General features: G+C 32.5%; 1 protein-coding gene across 3 annotated transcripts in view; it reads left to right on the plus strand.

The window, feature by feature from the left end:
- The window catches only part of LOC145293818 (replication factor C subunit 1-like), a 279,301-nt gene that overhangs the window by 150,590 nt on the left and 105,393 nt on the right, over positions 1-23,318 (plus strand). For all 3 annotated transcript variants that reach the window (XM_080140442.1, XM_080140441.1, XM_080140443.1), the window contains exons 9-12: positions 6,735-6,788; positions 13,277-13,363; positions 15,995-16,288; positions 18,634-18,931. In XM_080140442.1, coding sequence (XP_079996568.1) covers positions 6,735-6,788; positions 13,277-13,363; positions 15,995-16,288; positions 18,634-18,931 — 733 coding nt within the window. The remainder of the gene's footprint in view (positions 1-6,734; positions 6,789-13,276; positions 13,364-15,994; positions 16,289-18,633; positions 18,932-23,318) is intronic.

Consider the following 23,318-nt stretch of genomic DNA (forward strand, 5'->3'; position numbering starts at 1 on the left):
CTCTATCTTTTCCTTCTGATTAGTTGTCTCTATCTTTTCCTTCTGATTAGTTGTCTCTATCTTTTCCTTCTGATTTGTTGTCTCTATCTTTTCCTTCTGATTTGTTGTCTCTATCTTTTCCTTCTGATTTGTTGTCTCTATCTTTTCCTTCTGATTTGTTGTCTCTATCTTTTCCTTCTGATTTGTTGTCTCTATCTTTTCCTTCTGATTTGTTGTCTCTATCTTTTCCTTCTGATTAGTTGTCTCTATCTTTTCCTTCTGATTTGTTGTCTCTATCTTTTCCTTCTGATTTGTTGTCTCTATCTTTTCCTTCTGATTTTTTGTCTCTATCTTTTCCTTCTGATTTGTTGTCTCTATCTTTTCCTTCTGATTTGTTGTCTCTATCTTTTCCTTCTGATTTGTTGTCTCTATCTTTTCCTTCTGATTTGTTGTCTCTATCTTTTCCTTCTGATTTGTTGTCTCTATCTTTTCCTTCTGATTAGTTGTCTCTATCTTTTCCTTCTGATTAGTTGTCTCTATCTTTTCCTTCTGATTTGTTGTCTCTATCTTTTCCTTCTGATTTGTTGTCTCTATCTTTTCCTTCTGATTTGTTGTCTCTATCTTTTCCTTCCGATTTGTTGTCTCTATCTTTTCCTTCCGATTTGTTGTCTCTATCTTTTCCTTCTGATTAGTTGTCTCTATCTTTTCCTTCTGATTAGTTGTCTCTATCTTTTCCTTCTGATTTGTTGTCTCTATCTTTTCCTTCTGATTTGTTGTCTCTATCTTTTCCTTCTGATTTGTTGTCTCTATCTTTTCCTTCTGATTAGTTGTCTCTATCTTTTCCTTCTGATTTGTTGTCTCTATCTTTTCCTTCCGATTTGTTGTCTCTATCTTTTCGTTCTGATTTGTTGTCTCTATCTTTTCCTTCTGATTTGTTGTCTCTATCTTTTTCTTCTGATTTGTTGTCTCTATCTTTTCCTTCTGATTTGTTGTCTCCGTCTTAAAAATCTTAAAACTCTAAAACCAAAGTCTATTAAAAAACAATTTAACGGCAGCCTACTAATAGAAACCTATAATGAAGAACAAACTAAAGTAATATTGAAACTAAAATCATTTGAAAACATCAAAGTCAAATGCTACAGACATTCAACCCTAAATACCTGCAAAGGAGTAGTGAAAAGCCACGAACTTGCACTTTGTCCCTTGGAGGAAATCAAGACAAACTTACAGAAACAGAATGTGTTAGATGCTCGTAGAGTTCAAAAAAACAGTGAGAAAATCGATACCAATACATATATACTAACTTTTGATTCCCTCACCATACCCAAAGAAGTGAAAGTTGGATATATGAAAATAAATGTAGAAATTTATATGCCAAACCCCCTCCAATGCTTCAAGTGCCAGAAGTTTGGACACCATCAAGATCGGTGCACACGATTACCAGTGTGTGGAAGATGTGGAGAAAGTGGCCCACACATTGACTGCAGAAAAGATTTCAAGTGTGCCAACTGCCTTGGAAACCATGGCGCTGACTCTAGATATTGTGAAATATGGAAAAGAGAAAAAGAAGTGACCAAACTAAAACATATAAAGAATATATCCTACCCAGAGGCCAGGAAAATGATTGAAACTAAAACATATGCAGATGCAACTAAAAAAACTACTCCAATCAACAATCAAAATGGTCATATACATGTAACGGATACAACTGACAAGAAAATTGATGCCCTAAGCAAACTAATAAAGGAAATGAAAGAACTATTAGAAGAAATGAGGAAACTGAATAGTGCAATGTCTGCAACCAATCCAAGGATAATATTAAGTAAAGACACTACTGAACCACAAAAAGAAACAAAACCACAAACCATTTCTACAAAAACAACCGAACAACCATCAAACACATCACAAGCCAGAAAAGAATCAAAAATCCCCCCAGACAAAAACAAACAAAAACAGGAAAAGAAAGATCCCGATCTATATCTCGAACAGGGACTCCGACAGAAAATAGATTTGAGGTATTGGAGACGATGGAAGTTGAACACAATTCCAAATGATGAACAAAATATTACAATGGAATATCAGAGGGATAAAAGCAAACCAAAATGAACTCACATTATTAATAACAGATGTGAGCCCAGCACTTGTCTGTCTACAGGAGACCTTTCTGAAAGAAAATAATACCATCAACATAAAACACTACACATCTTACAACTACATAAATAAAGATACGGACAGAGCTTCTGGAGGCACATCAATACTTGTGAAAAATGAAGTCCCTCAAAGACAAATAAATATAAACACAAACTTGCAAGCAATTGCAGTTTTAGTGACTCTACATAGAACTATAACACTTTGCTCAATCTACATCCCTCCAAAAGATACAATCAACGAAACTGAGATAACTCAATTAATAAAACAACTCCCTAAACCCTTTTTTCTACTAAGAGATCGCAACAGTCACAATGTAATATGGGGAAGTAAAGAAACAAATAAAAAAGGAAAAGAAATAGAAAACATAATAAATAAAAATAATCTATGCCTCCTTAATAATCAAAACTACACCTATATGTACCCAGCAACAGGTACTTTCACCGCCATTGATCTTACCTTATGCGATCCTTCCATATATATGGACTATGATTGGAAAGTACACAATGACACCTGTGGGAGTGATCATTTCCCAATCATCCTGGAAAGTCTAAGTACTAGTACTGAACAAAAAACATCCAAATGGAACTTACATAAAGCGGATTGGGAAGACTTCCAGGAACAGTGCAAAAACCAATTAATTATCGAAAAGAAAGATGAAGATGACCATTTGAACTACTTCATTAAAAAACTCACAAACCTAGCAAATAATACCATACTGAAAACAACCAAAACCAACAATCACAACAAACCTTGGTTCACAAAAGAATGCAGAAAAGCCATCAGAGCTCGACGAGCTGCCTTAAGAAAATTCGAAAAGTACCCAACAAGCGAAAATCTGGATTTCTTCAAAAACAACAGAGCAAAAGCCAGACGAATCATAAAGGAATCCAAAAGAACAACATAGAGAAATTATATATCCAAAATTAATGTGAATACCAAGGCGAAAACAGTTTGGAACATGATGAGGAAAATAGAAGGAAAGTGTAGTAGTACACCAATATCCCACATCTCTAAAGACAACAAAATATACACCGATCAAAAAGATATTTCCAATAACCTGGCAGATAATTTATCAAAAATTTCATCATGTGACAGACAAACGGAGAAATTCAAAAAGATTAGAGAAAAGGAAGAGAAGAAGAAAATTCTATTTAAATCACAAAATACCAAAAAATACAACCAACCTCTTACCTTGCCTGAATTAAAAGAATCGCTAACCAAATCCCATGACACAGCAACAGGGCCCGATGAAATTCCATATGAAATCCTCAAAAAACTTCCAGAAACCTCAATGAAATACCTACTTGAAATTTTCCATATTATATGGTCCAGTGGAAACGTACCTGAAACCTGGAAAGAGGCCACAATAATACCAATCCCCAAATCTGAAAACTCAAACATCCAATCCCAATCAAGTAACGTCTCAGATCCATTGAATTTCAGGCCAATAGTTCTAACAAGCTGCATTTGTAAAACCATGGAAAGGATTATAAACAAAAGACTAATCTAGTTCCTGGAAACAGATAATCTTATTACAGAATTTCAAACAGGATTCAGGAAAAACCGAAGTTCAATAGACCACATAGTCAGACTTGAAACCTTCATCAGAGAAGCCTTTGTAAGAAAGGAACATTTAACAGCAGTGTTTTTTGACATGGAAAAAGCCTACGGTACTGTGTGGAAGCACGGTGTTACAAGGGATCTGAAGCGCTTGGACTAAAAGGCAGAATGCCAATTTTTATTGAAAATTTTTTAAAAAATAGACTGTTCAGAATAAAGGTTGGCACAGCTCTCTTGGACTTTAAGGAACAAGAGAATGGAGTACCTCAAGGGAGTATACTGTCAGTGACCCTGTTCAGTATCCGAATTAACAACATTGTAAAAAACCTTAACCCTGGGGTAGATTGCTCCCTATATGTGGATGACTTCCTAATATGCTGTAGATCTAGATATATATCTATAATAGAAAGGAAGCTTCAATTGTGCTTAAACAAAGTAATGAGATGGACGGAAGAGAATGGATTTAGATTCTCCAAAAGAAAAACGAAATGCATGCATTTCTGCAAACTAAAGAACATGCATAATGATCCTGTCCTAACCATGGAAGGAACGCCCATACCCGTTACTGACCAGTACAAATTCTTAGGGATTTTATTTGACAAAAAGTTAACATTCATCCCACACATAAACTATCTGAAAAAAAAATGTAACAAAGCTGTAAATCTTTTGAGAGTTGTAGCACATACCGATTGGGGTGCAGACAGGGAAACACTCCTTAAACTTTACAGAGCACTAGTCCGTTCAAAGCTAGACTACAACTGTTTCATATATGGATCAACTCGAACATGTGGAGCAACGTACCATAAAACCACAATGGATGTGCAGCAACGTACCATAAAACCACAATGAAGAGAAATCTTCAAAATGAAGCATCTATATTCACTGCAGAGACTATAGCTATGGATCTAGCACTCAACATAATTTCAGAGGAAACCACCAAAAACTTCATCATTCGCACAGATTCTCTATCAGTCCTATTATCTATACAAAATCAAAAACAAGAAAATCCACTAACAACAAAATTAATAGAAAAAATCAATATCCTTTCAACCACTAAAAACATTATTCTTGTCTGGATCCCCAGCCATGTGGGGATCAAAGGCAATGACAGGGCAGATACAGCTGCAAAAAAATCTTCTCACCTTCCAATTGACAATTTTAAGATTCCACATACTGATCTTAGACCCCAGATAAAAGCATACATACAGGAAAAATGGCAACTGCGGTGGAGTCAGCAAGAGGGCAGCAAATTATATTCAATCAAACCTGAACTTAAGGAACGATGTCTGGACATCAAGACATCACGCCGAGAAGATGTGATACTGACTCGGCTGCGCATAGGACACACCAACTTTACTCATTCTTATATACTAAATGGAGAATCGGCGCCAGAGTGCATCCCATGCCAGGAGACACTCACAGTAAAACATATCCTAGTTGGGTGTGATGACCTCGCCCCAACTAGAAAATTATATTATACAGAAAGCAATATGGAGGACCTTTTTGAAAAGGTCAACTCAACAAATATTCTAGCATACCTAAGGAAAGTAAATTTATATAAGAAAATTTAAGGAAATTTAAAGTCACCCAAATATACACATCCATGTATAAATACAACATTTAATTTCTTAGTTCAATTTTATAAAAAAAGGGAGGAAAGGCTGAAAAAGTCCCCCCCCCCCCAATAAAAAAAGTAAAAAAAAAAAAAAAAAAAAACGACTCCGGCATTAAATGACCACATAGGTTGATATGCCGTAAAACCAATCAATCAATTAATCAATAAAAACTTTACCTTAGAACACTTCGTTCAAGCTTCTTGGCTTAACGTTCACAGGAAACCTGGAATAGATACATCGAGATCATTGCTAAGGCTGCTGCAAAGAAGGTGGGCTCTCTCTATCATACTAGAAAGTTACTTACGCCTGAAAGTAACCTGTACCTCTACAAAGCCACTATTCACCCATGTATGGAGTACTGCTGTCGCATTTGGGCTGGTGCATCTGCTACTAATCTCTTGCTCCTGGACAGGGTTCAAAAGAGAGTCGCAAACCTAATAGGTCCCAAACTGTCATCTAAACTTCAGCCTCTGTCTCATGGACGAAATGTTGTATCCCTCTGCTTGTTTTACAAGTATTTTAATGGTGGATGCTCTGACGAACTACAGGCCTTTGTACCCCCTTGACGGAAATACCCCCGACAAACCTAACCAGCAGCAAAGTCCCACCCCTACACAGTTGAGATCCCTAGATGTAAGAAAGCCTCGTACTCTAATAGCTTCTTTCCCAGAACTGATACACTTTGGAATTCTCTTCCAGTTTCCTGCTCCCCAACAGTACGCACGTGCAGAAGTTCAAGTGTAATCTGAACAGACATCTTGCTGCTAAACTCCCTACATAGTACCCCTGCAACTTAGGTCCCTGATAGTAGTAGCCCCCTACATCAAAGTTGCAATGTGTCTTGTTTTGGGGTGCAAATGTAATAAAAAAAAAATCTGTTTTCTCTCTCTTTTCCTTCCAATCTGTTCTCTCTCTCTCTCTCTCTCTCTCTACCATCCATATCCTTATTCTCTCTCCTTCTCCATCTTTATCTGTAGATATTCTCCTTCTCCATTGGCTAATTTTAAAACATTAGCAATTTTTATAGATAATTTCATTTTTATCAATTGACAGCCACCTTCTTTTTGAGAATTTTTTTATCTTAATTTTTTTTTAGTTTTTATTTGTTTGTTTTTTTTAAATTTCACAATGGAAACTTTTAGTTTTTGACGTTTAAGTTGATATCAAAGGAAAAATGGTTATAATATTTGTATTAGGACTGGATTTTTGGCGTCAAAATATATCAGTGAGCGACAACTATTTTATCTGAAATTATTTTTCTAGCTGATCATGTTTATTACATTATAGAGCACTAAATTTATTTATAAGGGAGAGCTAGATTTCCACTATAAACTCACCTTGTATTTAAACAAACTATTATAAAAAAATTAACCAATTTAAAACAAAATAGACTTTTGCATTTATCATTAAATTTTGTTTATTTTTTAGATTCCAACACCTATTATTAAAAACATAAACATTCCAGAAACTCCTGAACAAAAAGTAAGTGTTTGATTTATGAAATCTCTTGAATAATTTTTTTTTTCATCTCTTTCAAAATTGTATTTCTCCAAACACTTTGGGTTTTTTCAGCCTCAAGTTTAAATAGGAGGAGGTAAAGGGGACACTAGAATACATCATAGTCAATTTTTTTCAAATATCTTTTGTCGTATTCAGATTGATGATGGGAAACCCTCTAAAGGAGGACAGTCTAGTTAGCAAAAGTATGTGACAGTTTTGTTGCTTGTCATCTTTTTTCTTCTTTCCACTTGAGTATGGAGTGTTTTAATGTACAAACTATTTTGAGCATTTTCCTAATGACTGGGAAAGTATGCTGATAAATGGATACATGATAAAACCAAGTACTAGGTGCACGGATATAATTGTGTAGATAAAGTAGTTCCCAGCAAAGTTGCAAAATAGATGAGTTAGCAAATTTTATTCCTTTGATGGAGTCCAGAATTAGACTTGTTCTGTGGAATTGTTTACATGTAAGAGTTTGTGTAAGAAATGTTTAGCGTAGTCTTATTAAGAATCTTTGATTTAGCTATCATCAAGTCAGTTCGCCATCAATGATAATAATAGCAGTGATTTCTTAATGTGAAGAAAAGGATGAGTTCAACAAATCTCTACAAGATTGCTATATTATGTAAAATGTAAAATAATGCCTTTATAACTTGTTTTGTCAGAAAAAAATTGCAAGTTAGTGATTGTTGCATATGCTAGCAAAAGGATAAGTTTTTGCAAGTTGCATCAGACCCTTTTGCAGCTCTACATTGTATTGTTTTCTATATTAATGAATGAGCATCCAGCTTATTTGATGTGGCTATAAAACCCAGGAAAGTCACTGGGATATTTTTATAAATTTATGTCATTTCCTTTTAGTTGGAGACAAAATTCATAAGAATCGAAATCCATCCTGTGCGAATCGGAAACAAATATTTCCAATTCTGTGTTTAGATAAGTAGAAAAGGATAGGTTTCAACAAATCTCCATTCACTTTTCTGTATGGCAAAATTTCACTTTTTCATGGCTATTATTATCATAGCATTTCACTCCATCTCAAGGTCCATTGTTGGGCCTGGTGTACGTTGGAGCACGCCTCTCTGAGGATGTGTGTGATAATCTGCTTGTTGGCACTGCAAGGGCACTAAGCGTCCTGTACATAGCCCTACTTGTGTAGGGTTTCATGATGATACAGCCACAATCTGAGTTCAGCTGATCCTTTTCACAACAACAGTACTAAATATTGTTCTACAAATTTGATACATATTTGTTGAACTTTTATTGATAAATTTGGGCAATTTATTACACTGACAGTGAGATTAAAATGTAAAATTTGATACATATTTGTTGAATTTTTATTGATACATTTGGGCAATTTATTACACTGACAGTGAGATTAAAATGTCAAATTTGATACATATTTGTTAAACTTTTATTGATAAATTTGGGAACTATTTATTACACTGACAGTGAGATTAAAATGTCAAATTTGATACATCTTTGCAGATTATGTATATGGTATCGACATACTTTGCAAATGAACATCTCATTAATTCACAATTTGTTATTTTTTAATTCAATGATTGTTTTCAATTTATTATTTATACATATGTTTTCTAGCATGGATAGACAATTTGATTTGGGGGAAAGGGGTGAAAAGAGTTTTTCATGTCAACCTACTTCTAGGAGTTTGGATTTGGGCCTTAAATTAAATACTAAGACACCTCCCCTCTCCAACACTCACACACAAGCAAACAAGTCATTACAAAATGAAATTCCAGCATAATGTATTTAGGTTCATTCATACACAAGTAAGCCATTTTATTTAGTTAAATTGTAAATGTAAAAAAAGGTTCCCACCTCCTTATATATCTGGATCAAGCAAATGTCAGGAAATACCTTATCCTCCACCAAAATTTATTGCATCTTGTTTAAAACATTTCTTAGAAGTTATTTCAAAGTTTTTATCTTGGCTAGTATTAATGCCTACTGATATTATTTTGTGATATATGCTAATGCAACAAGTTGAAAGATTATGCTCATATTTCTGAATTTGCAAAAGAAAAAAATGATTTTAAACATTAAGTTGAAGCTGTTATGTCAAAACTTCCAGTTGACATCAAACAAAAATAAATAATTTATTTTAGTTGTTTCTTTTATATATACATATGTCCAAGACCTGTTGGTTAAATACTATTTCAGTCACCTAAATTTTAAACCTTTCAAAGTTATTTAAAGCTTTCTTGTTCATGATTACTTAATGACAACCTATATTGTTTTGTCATACCTATGTTTTTGTCATACCAGCATTACAAAAATTATCAAAAGAAACATTTTCTTACATTGACTACTGTGCATGTACATTTTTTCAATGAACTATTTGTGACTGAACTTTAACTAACATGACATGCAATTTTTGTCAACCATTACCAATTTATTTTTGAGAGGAATTGATGTTTGAGAGGGATTGTGAAACATTTAAATTGTCAAATATAAAGTAATTGATGAACAAATCCAAGTTGAGATTATAGTTACTAATCAATTTTCTGGGCAACGCCAGGTAGGAACAGAAAGTTGTTACATAAGAATTTTTAAAAAGATTAAAATTTAATTAAAATAAAAACTCGTGCAATGTTAAGTAGGTTATTTACTTTTGACAATTTATTGGAAAGTTTCATGGTTAAACTTTAATCAAGTCAAGTAGGTCTTCAATTCAATTAGTTGACAGAACTTTAAACATCCAAAATGGCTGATTCTTAAAAAGACAACACACAAAGGTTGAAAAAAAATATGTGCAGTGTTTATTTTACACAAGACAGGTAATCTTGCAATGGATGCAATTAGGTGCTTTGAATACATTACCCTTAATGAGAATGGAATGAAATTTGGAAGTTTTGCCTATGTCACGACTGTGAAGAAAGAAAGTGTGGAATGAGTAAGAAGGAGAGAGATGTATAGAGTAAGACTTTCTTATTTGATGCAAAGAAAAGGTGAAGACTGGAATGTTGCCACTAATGGCTGTGGGCCAGGTCAGCAAGCCTTTATGGACAAATTTATCTTTAGTGGACTTTTAACAACTAAATATTTGCCGTTACTAGCCAAATAGAAAAGTTACTAGTCAAACCCACATGATTTTTTAATATATTTTCGTTCTGTAACGAGTACGTACATCATAAAGATTTTTCTGCATATTTTTATAAGTGTAATTCTAAAAATGCACTGAATTTAATGTTAAAACGAATGTACGAACATTTAAATTTCTTCAGGTGTTTTTTTTTAAACAGCCTTTGTTAAAAAAAAAGTATTGTTCTAATAAACTTTTATTGTTTTAATAATTTGACCTTTTTTCACTAAGTAATGAGCTTTGGAAGATTGAAAAAAAAAAAAACAACACAAAAAAAAACAACAAAATTGCTAAAAGATAAGCATTTTATTATTTCTAGTTGCTACTTTGAAAAATCACTCGCAAATGTGACTGTTTCACTCACAGCATAAAGCCCTGGGTCAGTAATAGAAAATAAAACAAATATGTGATATGTCATTCTGGATTAAAAACCCAATTAGCATGTGCAATGAAATAAAGAAAAATTGAAGGCAAAAGCATAGGTTGATTGACATTTTTACAGTTAAGGCAAAAACAAATCTGACAGTATCAGTTAGTAAACTACAAGGGGATGAAGTATTGCTTGACCTGATTCTGATTCAGAATAAAAAAAATTATGTCAGCAGTTCTTAAGAAAGTATTAGAGATGGATGGTAAGCAACAAGTTCCTGTATAGATCTTAATAGATGACTTAATCATGTCTGCAGAAGGTTTAATAAAGAGCTTTAGAAAGTTTGCATTGATTGCAAAATCACCCTTGGAAAAGGAAAGGGCAGCACTGAGCCATAAAAAGATCTAAGGCAGAGGGTGAACTTTTATTTGGAGGAAAACAAAGAAAGGAAATCTGAGTCCAGAACTGTTCACTATTTGTGAGAAGCTGTTGGGATGTAGAGTTTTAGCTTAGAATTACTGTATTAAATTATGTGAATAGGAGAATATAAATTAGAATTACTGTATTCAATTATGTGAATAGGAGAGTATAAATTAGAATTACTGTATTCAATTATGTGAATAGGAGAGTATAAATTAGAATTACTGTATTCAATTATGTGAATAGGAGAGTATAAATTAGAATTACTGTATTCAATTATGTGAATAGGAGAGTATAAATTAGAATTACTGTATTCAATTATGTGAATAGGAGAGTATAAATTAGAAGGTCAAAGCAGGTAGATTGCTTCTGTTAGAACGTTAGGAGGAGGTAAAGGAAAACGAACCCAATTTTCGAGGTGTTATGCACCGAGGTTAAAGATGGGAGTGCCCTGATGTTGAAGTTTAGGAATAAATAATGACATTGAGGTAGATGATGTTGCATGGTTAAGGACAAAAGGGGGCTATAACCATATTAATATCAGAATTGGATGCAGTGCAATAAGTAGTCAGAAGCTGCAAAAAGTGTCAGACTTGGCACGAATTGTACACAAAATGGGGGAGATTTACATGAATAATAACACCTCAAAAATTGGGTTCATCTTCCTTTACCTCCTCCAAATTTTTCTTCGTAATAGAAGCCTTCTACCTGCTTTGTTCTCCCAATTTATACTCTCCTATTATGTGCTAATTGTCATTGTGAGTGTTTGGAAGTTTGGAAGCAGATCAGGTTACAAACTGGAAGTGATCATTAAGATATTAAGATTTTCCTGAAGAAAGAGTTTATTGAAGAAGGATAGCAATATGATTTTCTGATCAGCATCAGATCTAGAATGTGAGGCATTATTTTTAGCGCTGCGTATAAATTATTTTTAGCGTTGCGTATAAATTATTTTTAGCGTTGCGTATAAATTGAGTTGGAATAGCGTGTTGGAACAACAGGACAAATCAAAACAACAAGGGTAAGGATAAGAGGATGGCACCATTTTATTACGACTTGTCCTCCAAAGATGAACAAGACACGGAGTTAGTACTACAGCAGAAAATATTTAATTATGTGTGGAGGAATCTGAAAGTACTGTCTGAAATGGAGAAACACCTGTGAACGTCATACTTAGTGTTATCTGATGGAGTTTTTTATCCTATACAAGAGTATTGCAATCACATCTGGGGAGGTGTCACTCATAGCATTTTTTCTTGGTGGAGTATAATCAGCTTCCTAATCCGATGCCCCCCCCTTTTAAAAGATGTTGCCAGTGTTTCTCTACTCCATTATTTTCATGGAACATACATATCTTTAAACTCTTCCTTGTATAACGTTCATGACAAGAACCTTGTCATCATTATTGCAAAGAACTTTTCTTCATCCATGTACTTATGTCAAATAAAAATTTCATGAATAGATTTTCTTTCCAAAAATTTCTTCCCTGTAGGCTACAACATGGTCATCTTCAAATCCAATGTCAACAAATAGTTATTATAAACTGTCCTCATAAGTAATCAGATTTTGTTCTTTCTTTTCAAATCTTTCACAATAATTTTCGTTATTCAATTGACAATCTCATAAATCCTTCAGGTGGCTTTTAGCCTTAATAAGTGGTGACTTGGTAGTAAATAGAAGGATAGTGAAAGGTGCAGTCAATAAACAATCCCTTCACTCTTTATTCTTTCAATCACACTTGCACCTGCTACACTCTCTGCTCCAATGATATCACAAAGGTAACAAAATATTTGAACATCAGTAATTTCAACATCCAAATATACTTTCTTCACATCTGAGTTCTCGGCCATCTCCATTGTCTTACATCCCTTGCATATAAACTGATTATCCTTTCTCAACCTACTAATAATTCCACTGCACTTTTTTGTATACCCAATGCTTACAGGTACTACAAAAAATTGAATTACACTCAACTTCCTTCCTATAAACTGAGCAGAAGAACTTTCCCTTTTTGAGACCTTTCCAGAACTACAACCATTGATCATCACTTTAGTCTTGGTAACTTTCAGATCTTTTCTTTCCATAGCATTCTTCCAAAAAGAAAATAGGTGTCAGTGCAATCAGTTTATGAAACGGTGATCATAGAGATGTGGAGGGAATTCACTGATGTTTTTTCCAAAAGTGCCAGTGTCTAATTTCAGATAATTATAGCAGATAAAAAATATTTTAAACAAGCTGTATCAAGAGTAAACTTTTGAATGGAGTTTAAAACAAATGCTATCCAACTACAAAAAAATGGCATGATTTTTTTATTGTCCCATCCCAAAAGATTTTGAATTCTACACAGAAACTCAGAGTTAACAAATGTTTCATCAATGTCGCTGACAATTAAATGCTTTTAGAACTGTTTGTAATGCCTATTGCTTCAAGGACTGTAGTTTCGGTTTTCTATGTAGTCATAATTCATTAACATATAAGTATTATATTTGCTCATCCTAAATGGAAACTTGCAGTATATTTGAATGTTTCTTAAAAATATTTGATAATTATGCAAATATTTCTTTCTAAAAGCAACCAACATCAGACCATGGAAGTGCATACAGAGCTTATCTCAACAGAGAAGGCCCAAAAGCTTTGGGCTCTAAGGAAATTCCACAAGTGAGTATTCCTTTTAATGGATTTGAAATTCTAAACTTGTGTAACCTTTTGTAATAGCTCATTTGTAGTCAAAATAGATTTTTTGGAATGTTTGCTTAAATATTTATTTAGAAATAACTTTATTAATTTCTTTCCCTAAATGGCAATGATCTTTTTCATTATCTTTCAATGTTTACAAGATGTCTGAATTTTGATAGATTGTTATATCTGTGTTTATATTAGCAGGTTTATTTTTTAAACATTTAACTTTTATAGTTATCTACATATTTATAGTATGTGAATTCAATTAATTATATACACTAGCAGGCTGTCTGGCATTGCACAGTTGTAAGATATGTTTAAATATGATAGTTTAATTCATGGAGATTATATATTATTATAGAAACAATTTTCTATTGATTATTATATTGAATCTAATATATAGTAGTGAGATCCAAACTAAAAAAAAATAACTTGGGTGCCAGAAACTGATTTGAAACCAGAACACAACTCTCCACCCTTATTCCATAGTCTCTGAGCCACGCCCATATGCATATATAAATATATGTTCACATGTCATCTTGTTTTTTTTTTTTAAAGATGGAATCGCCTAATAGTTGAATACAAGATCCTAGCAATCATGGCTGGACAATTCAGAGTTTTATGTGTGTATATATATATATATATATATATATATATATATATATATATATATATATATACATAGAGTGCACTATAAAAAATGAATAATTTATATTTAGATCAACATATATTTACACACGCTTTTCATCATTTAAAATTTTTGGACAACATAAACCCAGTAATGAGAGGAGATGAATGGGTATCACATGAGGCAAAGACACTTGATACTTCTGACTTAATTGAACCCAACAAATCACTTTCATAAAACTTGGAATTTAACAATGTATTTTATCATTTGGAGTTTATTACATCAACTTGCAGAGGGAAGAGGTCACAAACATAGAAAAATAAACTGCTTTTGATGGAAATTTGGAACAATATCTCGCTTGAAGTCATCAAAAAAACAACTGGAAGTTGACTAAATGTCTACATCATTGTGCAACTGTTTCCAGAAGGAGTACATTGAATATCATTCAATGTTTGTTTTAATTGGTCTTAACACTTCTCGTGTCGTGTTTGCACAGTCACCACTTATTTTGCAATTACATGTGAATTAATTCTCTCATGCTCTCTCTCTTTTTTTTTTTTTTATTGGAAACTCTAGTAATTTGTTTGAAATATAGATTTTTGAATCCTTTAATGAGTTACTTATTTATATATATTTATATAAGGTAGGATTTCCCAAAACAAAGGAAAAGAGTTTGATGATTATTTATTAAAATATTTGAGAAAAATAATTATCATTGAAAAGTACTGTTCAAGAGGTTTTCATAAATGCATGTATTAACAAATAAAAAAAATGACATAATTTTACAATTCTTAATTCTCTAAAACTGCTTTGTTTGCTCTCCTTAACATAGAACAGGAGCAAGTATCATTTGCTTCTTTCCATCGTGTTTCAAACGAGTTTTGATTTGTAGGATAGAATCGGACAAGATAAACTTTTATTTTAACATTCCATACTACCACTCTGAAAAGAAAATGAAAATTTCCAAACTATAAATGAATGCAGAACACATGAAATAGAACCAATTTTTGTATAAAATGAATTGTTTTTTTTTTTTTTTTTTTTTTCTTCCAAAATTTCAACAGTGTGCTTCAAGAAATCAATGGTTATAGTCAGCTAATATACTTCCTAACTTTTGGCGTAGTGCTACTGGAGGCAAATCAGTTCCGTCACTGTTATTGTTCTTTTACTATTTGTATTGTGGAGCAATTTATTGAAATAAAATATAAGAAATGACATTATTAAAAATATACAATAAAAATTGACAAAATTATAAAAAGATAAAAATGACAATTAGTTTTTATTTGCACTTTTAATCATAAAATTTTTAAAAAGTTATTTTATTTGAAATTTTATAAGAGATATGTTTATGAAATTCTAAAAATAAGTGTTTTTTTGTTTTGTTTTTTTAATTTTAAAAATAAGTTTTTTATTCGAATTTATATAATATGTTTATGAAAGTAAAAAAATAAAATTTCAAACATCAAAAAAAAAAAATCATACTCTATACATAATATTCCCCAAATAGTTTAAAGTATTTTAAAAGTGTTTTCAATAATTGTTAATTAAAATAAGACTGAAAAAGTTTTCAATGGTTATTAAATAAAAAATAAAAGATTGGAAAAAAGTAATAAAAAGAGTTTATGCACGTTATAGGCATGAAAGAAACAGTAACTGATTTGCCTTGTCACTGCTTCCGGTAGCACTACACCGCAAGTTAGCTGACTATAACCAAATCAATTTATGATGGATTAAAAGAAACTTTTCGTTTCGTTTGAGACATCCTATAATTGTTTAAAAAAATTAAATGTGTTTTGCTTGCTTCAAAAATGACTAAATGATTTTCATAGTGAATAGTTATTTTTGTAATCTTTTCAACTGAACAAATGTAGGTAAATATATATAATTGTAAACAATTCCATTATCTGAATAAAATATAAATTATAAACCGCTTATTCTATTTGTTTTATATATATATAAAAACAATTTATTAATTTCACTAGGGAGCTGACAATTGTCTTGAGGGGCTAACATTTGTGATCACGGGTGTTCTAGAATCCATTGAAAGGGATGAGGCCAAATCACTTATTGAGCGATATAGTGGTAAAGTGACAACTTCATTAAGTGGCAAAACCAGCTACATCATCATCGGCAGAGACGCAGGAGAGTCAAAGCTAAAGAAGGCGATTAGTCTAAAGACTGCCCAACTTGATGAAGATGGCCTCTTTGACTTGATCCAGACAAAGCCAGGAAAAAAGTCCAAATACTTGATTAATGCTGAGAAAGCAATAAAAGAGGTAATAAAATGCTTTTCTGTTTGTTTTTTCTTTCCTCGAATTGATTTTAGTTTTTAGAAAAGAATATGAACCAATTAGATCCCAGGAACCCCAAAAATAATCAAATAAGAAAAGGAGGAATTTAGATCTTGACCTTTAAATTAAAATTCTTTTTGTTTTTCATCACAATTTATATTTATTTATATATATATATATTTTTTTTTTATTTTTTAAATATAGGGAAAAATTTACTTTTAAAAAGATGAAGGGGACATAAATTAGATATTTTTTTAATGTATGGTGTGTTTTTATTTTTTATTTATAAAACTTTAATAAAAACACTTTGCAACGATTAGGTACTTATTTAGAAGATGATTTGTCTGCTTATTTTTTGTTGTTGGTTTGCTTTCGGTGTCCTAAATTCTCATTCTAAAATAATTTCATTCTCTACAATTATTTGACTTATATTTAAATTATGATTCTAATAAGTATATGCATTTTTTTCTTTCAAAGAGGAATAATTATTTTATATTTTAATATTTATATTACTTTTTGGTAGCCATTTTAACTTTTAGCATCTCAAATTCACTTTTTGCTAGTCAATCTGTAGTTTTAGAATTATATAGCAATTTAAGATTTAGAAACAAAACATGTAAAAATGTATTGAAAACAAGAATTTAGGATGCTGAATGTGAAAAATCAGAACTTTAGTAATCTTCCATTTTGCCTCTCCATGAGGACGGAGTTAGAATCAAAAAATAAGTTTACAAAATTTTTTCTGTAAGCAAAAAAGTATAAACAAATGAAATAACATTTGACTTCTTTTTTTTTTTTTTAAAATAAACTATTCTGCATTGTTATGTCAATATATTTCCTGTCCTTGGTCAGGAAATAGAAATTCTCCCAGACTGAGGTAATTTTCATTTCTGTACATTTCCCTACATTAAGAAACAACCTTATTTAATTTGCCTTAGTGAGAATGGCAAAAGTTTGTAACCTTTTTTTTTTGTTTTTAATTAAAAATTTATTATTTTATGAATTTCTAAGTTTGTTTTTTTTTTACTTGAAAAAATACAAATTTGTCTTTTTCATGTTTGCTTATTTCTGGGAGCCTGAAACCTAATTGATCCAATAATTAATATATGCAGAGTTTTTTTGTTTAATCCCGAATATAATAATGCATTTTTCATGAATAAATGTTAGTGTTATTTTATAACAAGTATTTACTGACTTTTATTGAATTACAAATATAAGCCATTGAGTTGTGATTTCTTTTTTTTAAATTAATGGATTGCAGAAGCAAATCTACTTAAGTACTTTATGTGTGTGTGAGTTTATTCCCTATGAACTCCAAAATGATTAGGCTGATTTTTCTGAAATTTCACACAAATATACTTTGTATTCTTAGATAGGTTTTGTAATAAGTATCGAAAATCATTAATTGATAATCAAAATTCGATTACAGAAGGAACAGTCTGATTCTGAACAAAGTTAACCTTATAAAGCCCAGCATCACAAGTGCATTTGAGAAGTTTTATCACCACACAAGCAGAAGAGCTCGGCATATAAAATCAGCAGTTGATTCTTTGATAAGACAGAAGCGTGTTCAAAATGAATGTTTCTGTTTATGGCACAATTGAACCATGATACTTAATGTTTGAATTTTAAACTTTAGGCCATTATATAAAAATAATTTTATAAAATCAGCAGTAGGTTTTCTACAGTGTAAGGTATTATGGACTAAGTCCCTGCTGGAAGGCATGTGAAGTTTCCTCCAATGCACCGCAGTAGGTCCCCAACTCGATTTGATTGAAAAATTAACAATTTCATAGATTTTGATGACAACGATTTTCATTCACTCTCAGGAAAAGTCAGATTTCCCTGCTAGTAATTTTCTAAATGGAACATTTCCTTATACAGAATTCAACAAACTTAATCTTTCGATACTTGTTTGATATTTGAATGTTTCGTTTAATGTTCTAATAATATATATATAAAGTATTTAATTCACATAATTATTCAAATCAAAACTATTAAAATTTGTATTAATCTTGACACTGACTCCTGTTGATTTGAGTGCTTTTATTTAACATAATGATATATTTATTTCACTTCATTCAGTGCTAGTTAAAAGAATTTTAATTTTCAAGAAAATCTATATTATCTTAGTTTATTATAAATTTAAAAAAATATTTTTCACAAAATTCTTCATTGTGTTTAGCAGTATGAAAGCTTCCATATTACACAGTAGTTTTGAACTTTAAATATATTTAAAGTAATTCAATATTTTTATGCTGACTTTATATTTACTTCATCACTATATTTATGCCGCTGTATATTCTGTATTTATTGTATATTTTCTACAGGAAACTTATAATAAAAATGATGAGGTAAAAAAGGAGAAATCCAAGATGGACTCCCTCCCATCAAAAACTTTTGAAAAATCTCAAAAACCAGCTCCTTCAGTGTTAATTTCTAGCGATAGTCCAACAAAAACCAAAGAATCCAAAAATGGCGGTGAATCTCTTTTGTGGGTTGACAAATACAAACCGAAATCCTTGAAGCAAATAATTGGTCAAAGTGGAGATAAAAGCAATGCGAAAAAGTTGATGGCATGGCTCCAAAATTGGCAGTCGAATCGAGAAGCAAATGTGAAGCCAACAAGTAAGTATTTGATTATTATGAATATGAGATTTGAAAATAGATTATTCATAAACATTGTTAAACAAAGTTGTTAATTTTTCTAGTAATTGGATTGGAATGGTATTTTCTTAACTAAATTTAGCATAATTTTCAAACTCATCTGGGTGGGGATCATGTTTAGGGTGGACTGTGGTTTTAAATCCATAGAAATTAGTTGCTACCCTTTCAGTTTTCTTTTGTTCTTAGTGAGAGTTAATTGGAAAGTCATTATGAATCTTGCTTTCCTGCTGGAAAACTACTTCTGTGTTACCAGTTTTCAAGAATTCTGGCGAAAGAACTGACCCAGTAAATTACCACCCCATTAGCCTTCTCCCGCTTTTTACCAAAATATTTGAGTCCATAATTGACCAAGCTCTAGTCCATCACCTTACAGATGCTAAACTTCTGACCGACGAACAATATGGATTTAGGCAAGCCTGTTCCACAGCAGACATCCTAACTGTAATCTTTAAACGTATATACCATTCACTGGACAAAGCAGGGGAGGGTAGAGCGATAGCTCTAGATATATCTATGGCTTTTGATAGGGTATGGTATTAAGGTCTTCTCAGGAAAATACGGTATCACTGGAAGAATACTTAACATAATTAAATCCTTCATAGATAACAGAAAAATCCAGGTTGTCCTCGATGGTCGTACATCTAAACAATATGATATAAATGCGGGAGTGCCTCGGGGATCTATCCTTGGGCCTCTATTATTCCTAATATTCATAAATGACCTCCCTGACAAAATTGTCTGAGATTGGTATATATGCTGATGACACCACGCTCTATAACAGACACGACAGGAAAACGAATGAACACATATCTAAAGAAATGGCAGAAACACTAGAGGATGACCTCCAATCTGTAGTGGAATGGGGACAAAAATGGATGATCACATTCAATGCTGCCAAAACTAAACTTGTTTCCTTCAATAACTATAAGAAACCTTCTCTACCACCAATAGCCAATGGCCAAAGACTCTTTATTTAAAAGCACATCTTTTAAACTCCTCGGCCTAACGTTTACAGGAAACATGAGTTGGAACATTGAGACCATTGCCAGGACCATTGCGAAAAAGGTAGGTTCTCTCTACCGTGCTAGAAAGCTACTAACGCCCGAAAGTATCCTGTACCTCTGTAAGGCCACCATTCACCCATGTATGGAGTATTGTTGTAATATTTGGGCTGGTGCATCTTTTTTTTTTTTTTTTTTTACACAGTGATCACCACTTATCAAGGCCCGGAAGCCACTCAGGGATAAGGGTTATTGCAAGTACATTACGTTAGTGTGGAGATTTGATGAAGTGTTTACTTAAGGGGCGGTTCATTAGGAATTTGTTAACGTTGAACTTGAAGACATCCAAGTTGTAGTCCGGTGGGAAGCAGGCAGATGGAACAGAGTTCCACATCTTCGATCCATCTGCTACTAGTCTCTCACTCCTAGACAAGGTTCAAAAGAGAATTGCCAACCTGATAAATCCTGAACTGTCATCCAAGCTTCAGCCTCTGTCCCATCGATGAAATGTAGCATCCCTCTGCGTGTTCTACAAGTACTTTAATGGTGAATGTTCCGACGATCTGCAAGCACTTGTACCCCCTCTACATAAATACCCCCGACAAACCCGACAAGCAGCAAAATCCCACCCCTTCACAGTTGAGATCCCTAGATGTAATAGAGCCTTCTACTTCAGTAGTTTCTTCCCCAGAACCGCTGGACTTTGGAATTCCCTTCTGGGTTCCTGTTTCCCCAACTGTACTGACACGCAGAAGTTCAAGTGTAACGTGAACCGACATCTTGCTGCCCAACTCCCCACCTAGTACCCCTGTAGCCTGTGTTCCTAATAGTAGCTCACTTCATCAAAGTGGCAAAGTGCCTTGTTTGTTTAGGGTGAAAATATATATAAAAAAAAAAATTATTTAAAGATGGGATTGAGAAAGAAAAATTAGATGATTTATAATTATTGGTTCACATCATAATGGTAAGCCTTCCATCGTATATTTTTTAGTAAGGTATTAAACAAATTTTAAAATGTATTCTTGTTTAGAAGGGATAGGAATATTTTTTGCAGAGAGTGTGATGTATTCCTTATCGAACATATCTAGAGAGGATAAAAAAAAGCTCTACTCAGAAGGAACTTGAACAGAAAGGGTAATATTCAGTTTACAAGTAGAAAAAAGTGTAAACTCATAGTAAATATCATAGAAAAAAATATATATATATATATATATATATATATATATATATATATACAATAATCCAAACCAGATGTAAGAGCTCAATAAATCCAAAAGGAGATAGAGCTGAAATATAATAGAAGAATATTGAAAATTAATTCAAATTTAAAATATATATATATATATATATATATATATATATATATATACACATACAAAATTTTTACTTATTCAACAAGGAGTACAAATAAAGTTGACAGGTCTTATTTCGCAGAGGTTCAGAAATTTGCAATTCTTATCCGAGGAAAAGAAACTACAAATATGAAATTAATCACATTCGCATAAAAAAAATGTTAAACGGTTAGTGAAAGCTTATAAGGATTATAAAGATTATGAGAGCAGGAACAAGGAAAAAGAGATATGGTAAATATACGTATGCACACATGGCTTGTGTCATCTAGTGTTTACTCTTTAATGGTTGTGTGTGTGTTTACACATATTCAAATAAGGTTCACGTCACATGCGGGTAATAATAATAATTCAAGATGGCGCATAGTTATAATCTTATCAGGTTCAACAATTATGACAGTTTAATCAAGATAAGTACATAATCTGGTGCTACCAGATCAGGCTGTCTGAAGATATTGGCTTCCTGAGATGAAATGCACCTAACATTGATGCTTTTTGTTTTTCTATTTTTTAAAAACTTAATTATGTTCTGCAAAAACAAAAACAATCCACTCTTTTCCTTTTGCCCCATTCCCACTTTCTCTTTCTACCTCCCTCTGGTTCCTTACATACCAAACATTAATACTGTAACCCTTTTCCCTCTCCCATTGCAAAACTCATTCATGTTCCACAGGGCAGAGAACAAAAATGACAAAATCTGTTACAAAACAATCAAACAAAACACTACAAACTAGCGATTGAAAATACAAAGAGCTTGAAGAATAAAAACCTTCTACAAAATAACTGGGTGCAACATGAATAACGCAAAGGGGTTGATGTACAATGAAACAATGTGATAAAAACATCACAAAGAAATTCTTCAAGAACTTAAAACAAAAACTACACATTTAAAGGTCCCCTCGGTGAGGCTCCAGAATAAACCGACTGCCCCCCAGCAGAGGGTAAAAGTCCCTCAATGGGGGCCACCTGTTGGCTATAGGTGGTGACCTGTAATGTTCTAGAACAAGTGGCCATGGGTTTGCAACACTCGACTTTGGCCATTCGGCTAACAATCCCTAATAACAGTAAACTCTCACAAAAAGAGGAGTACAAATACATCACACACAAACACACATACTAATATTAGAAAGCGATGGCAAGGGCCAATCAGATAGTGAAACCAGATGCTACCGACAACAATCCTCTTTATTAATGGGATTAAGGAAATCATCACAAGCAACTGCACTCACTGTTTGAGTATATCATCCTTGTGTCCTTGAGATGCTTGAGTCTCCCCAACCATCTCCCAATATAAGGCTCTGAGGAGGATGAGGAGCAAGGATGATGAAAGAAAATAATGCTTCATATTTCTTCGAAAAATATCAAAAGACCTCATCCAGATTCAAACACAGAAAGATGAAAATAAAAAATTTAAATAATGAACCTTACTTATATGAGTATCTTCTAAAACTAGTGCTGAAAAAATTTTAACATGGATAAAGTTCCATGATATAAACATCAAAACCTCACAAAACTCTCAACACTTCAAAAGGAGTCATCAAATGTCTAGAATTAAACTGCTCCCTAGAAGAAATAAAAATAAACCTAAAAAAAAAACAAAGTTATTGACATCAAAAGAATTACAGTAAAAAGACACAAACAAACAATACAAACACATACATATTAACCTTTAATAAAGAATAAATAAATTAAAATATACAAAAAACATAAGCTTTACTGAAGTCTGAAAGATCATTGAATCAGCCTCCACAACAGAACCAGTTAGATTGTATGCAGGTGCAACCAAAAAACAACAAAACATAGAACTAAAGGGAATCACAATCCTAATAAAGACACTTCAAGAACTAGTTGAGGCAATGAAGGCCATCTTACGGCAACTACCATCAACTCAAGCTGTACTTAAAAATAACTTCCAGACAGCTGAAAGTAAAATCCCATCAGACCTTAAAAACCAAACACAACTTTCAAATAAAAAAAACAAAAAAAACGCAGAAACTA

This window comes from Euprymna scolopes, chromosome 15 (assembly GCF_053919585.1).
Source record: "Euprymna scolopes isolate OS-2025 chromosome 15, ASM5391958v1, whole genome shotgun sequence".
Taxonomy (NCBI): domain Eukaryota; kingdom Metazoa; phylum Mollusca; class Cephalopoda; order Sepiida; family Sepiolidae; genus Euprymna; species Euprymna scolopes.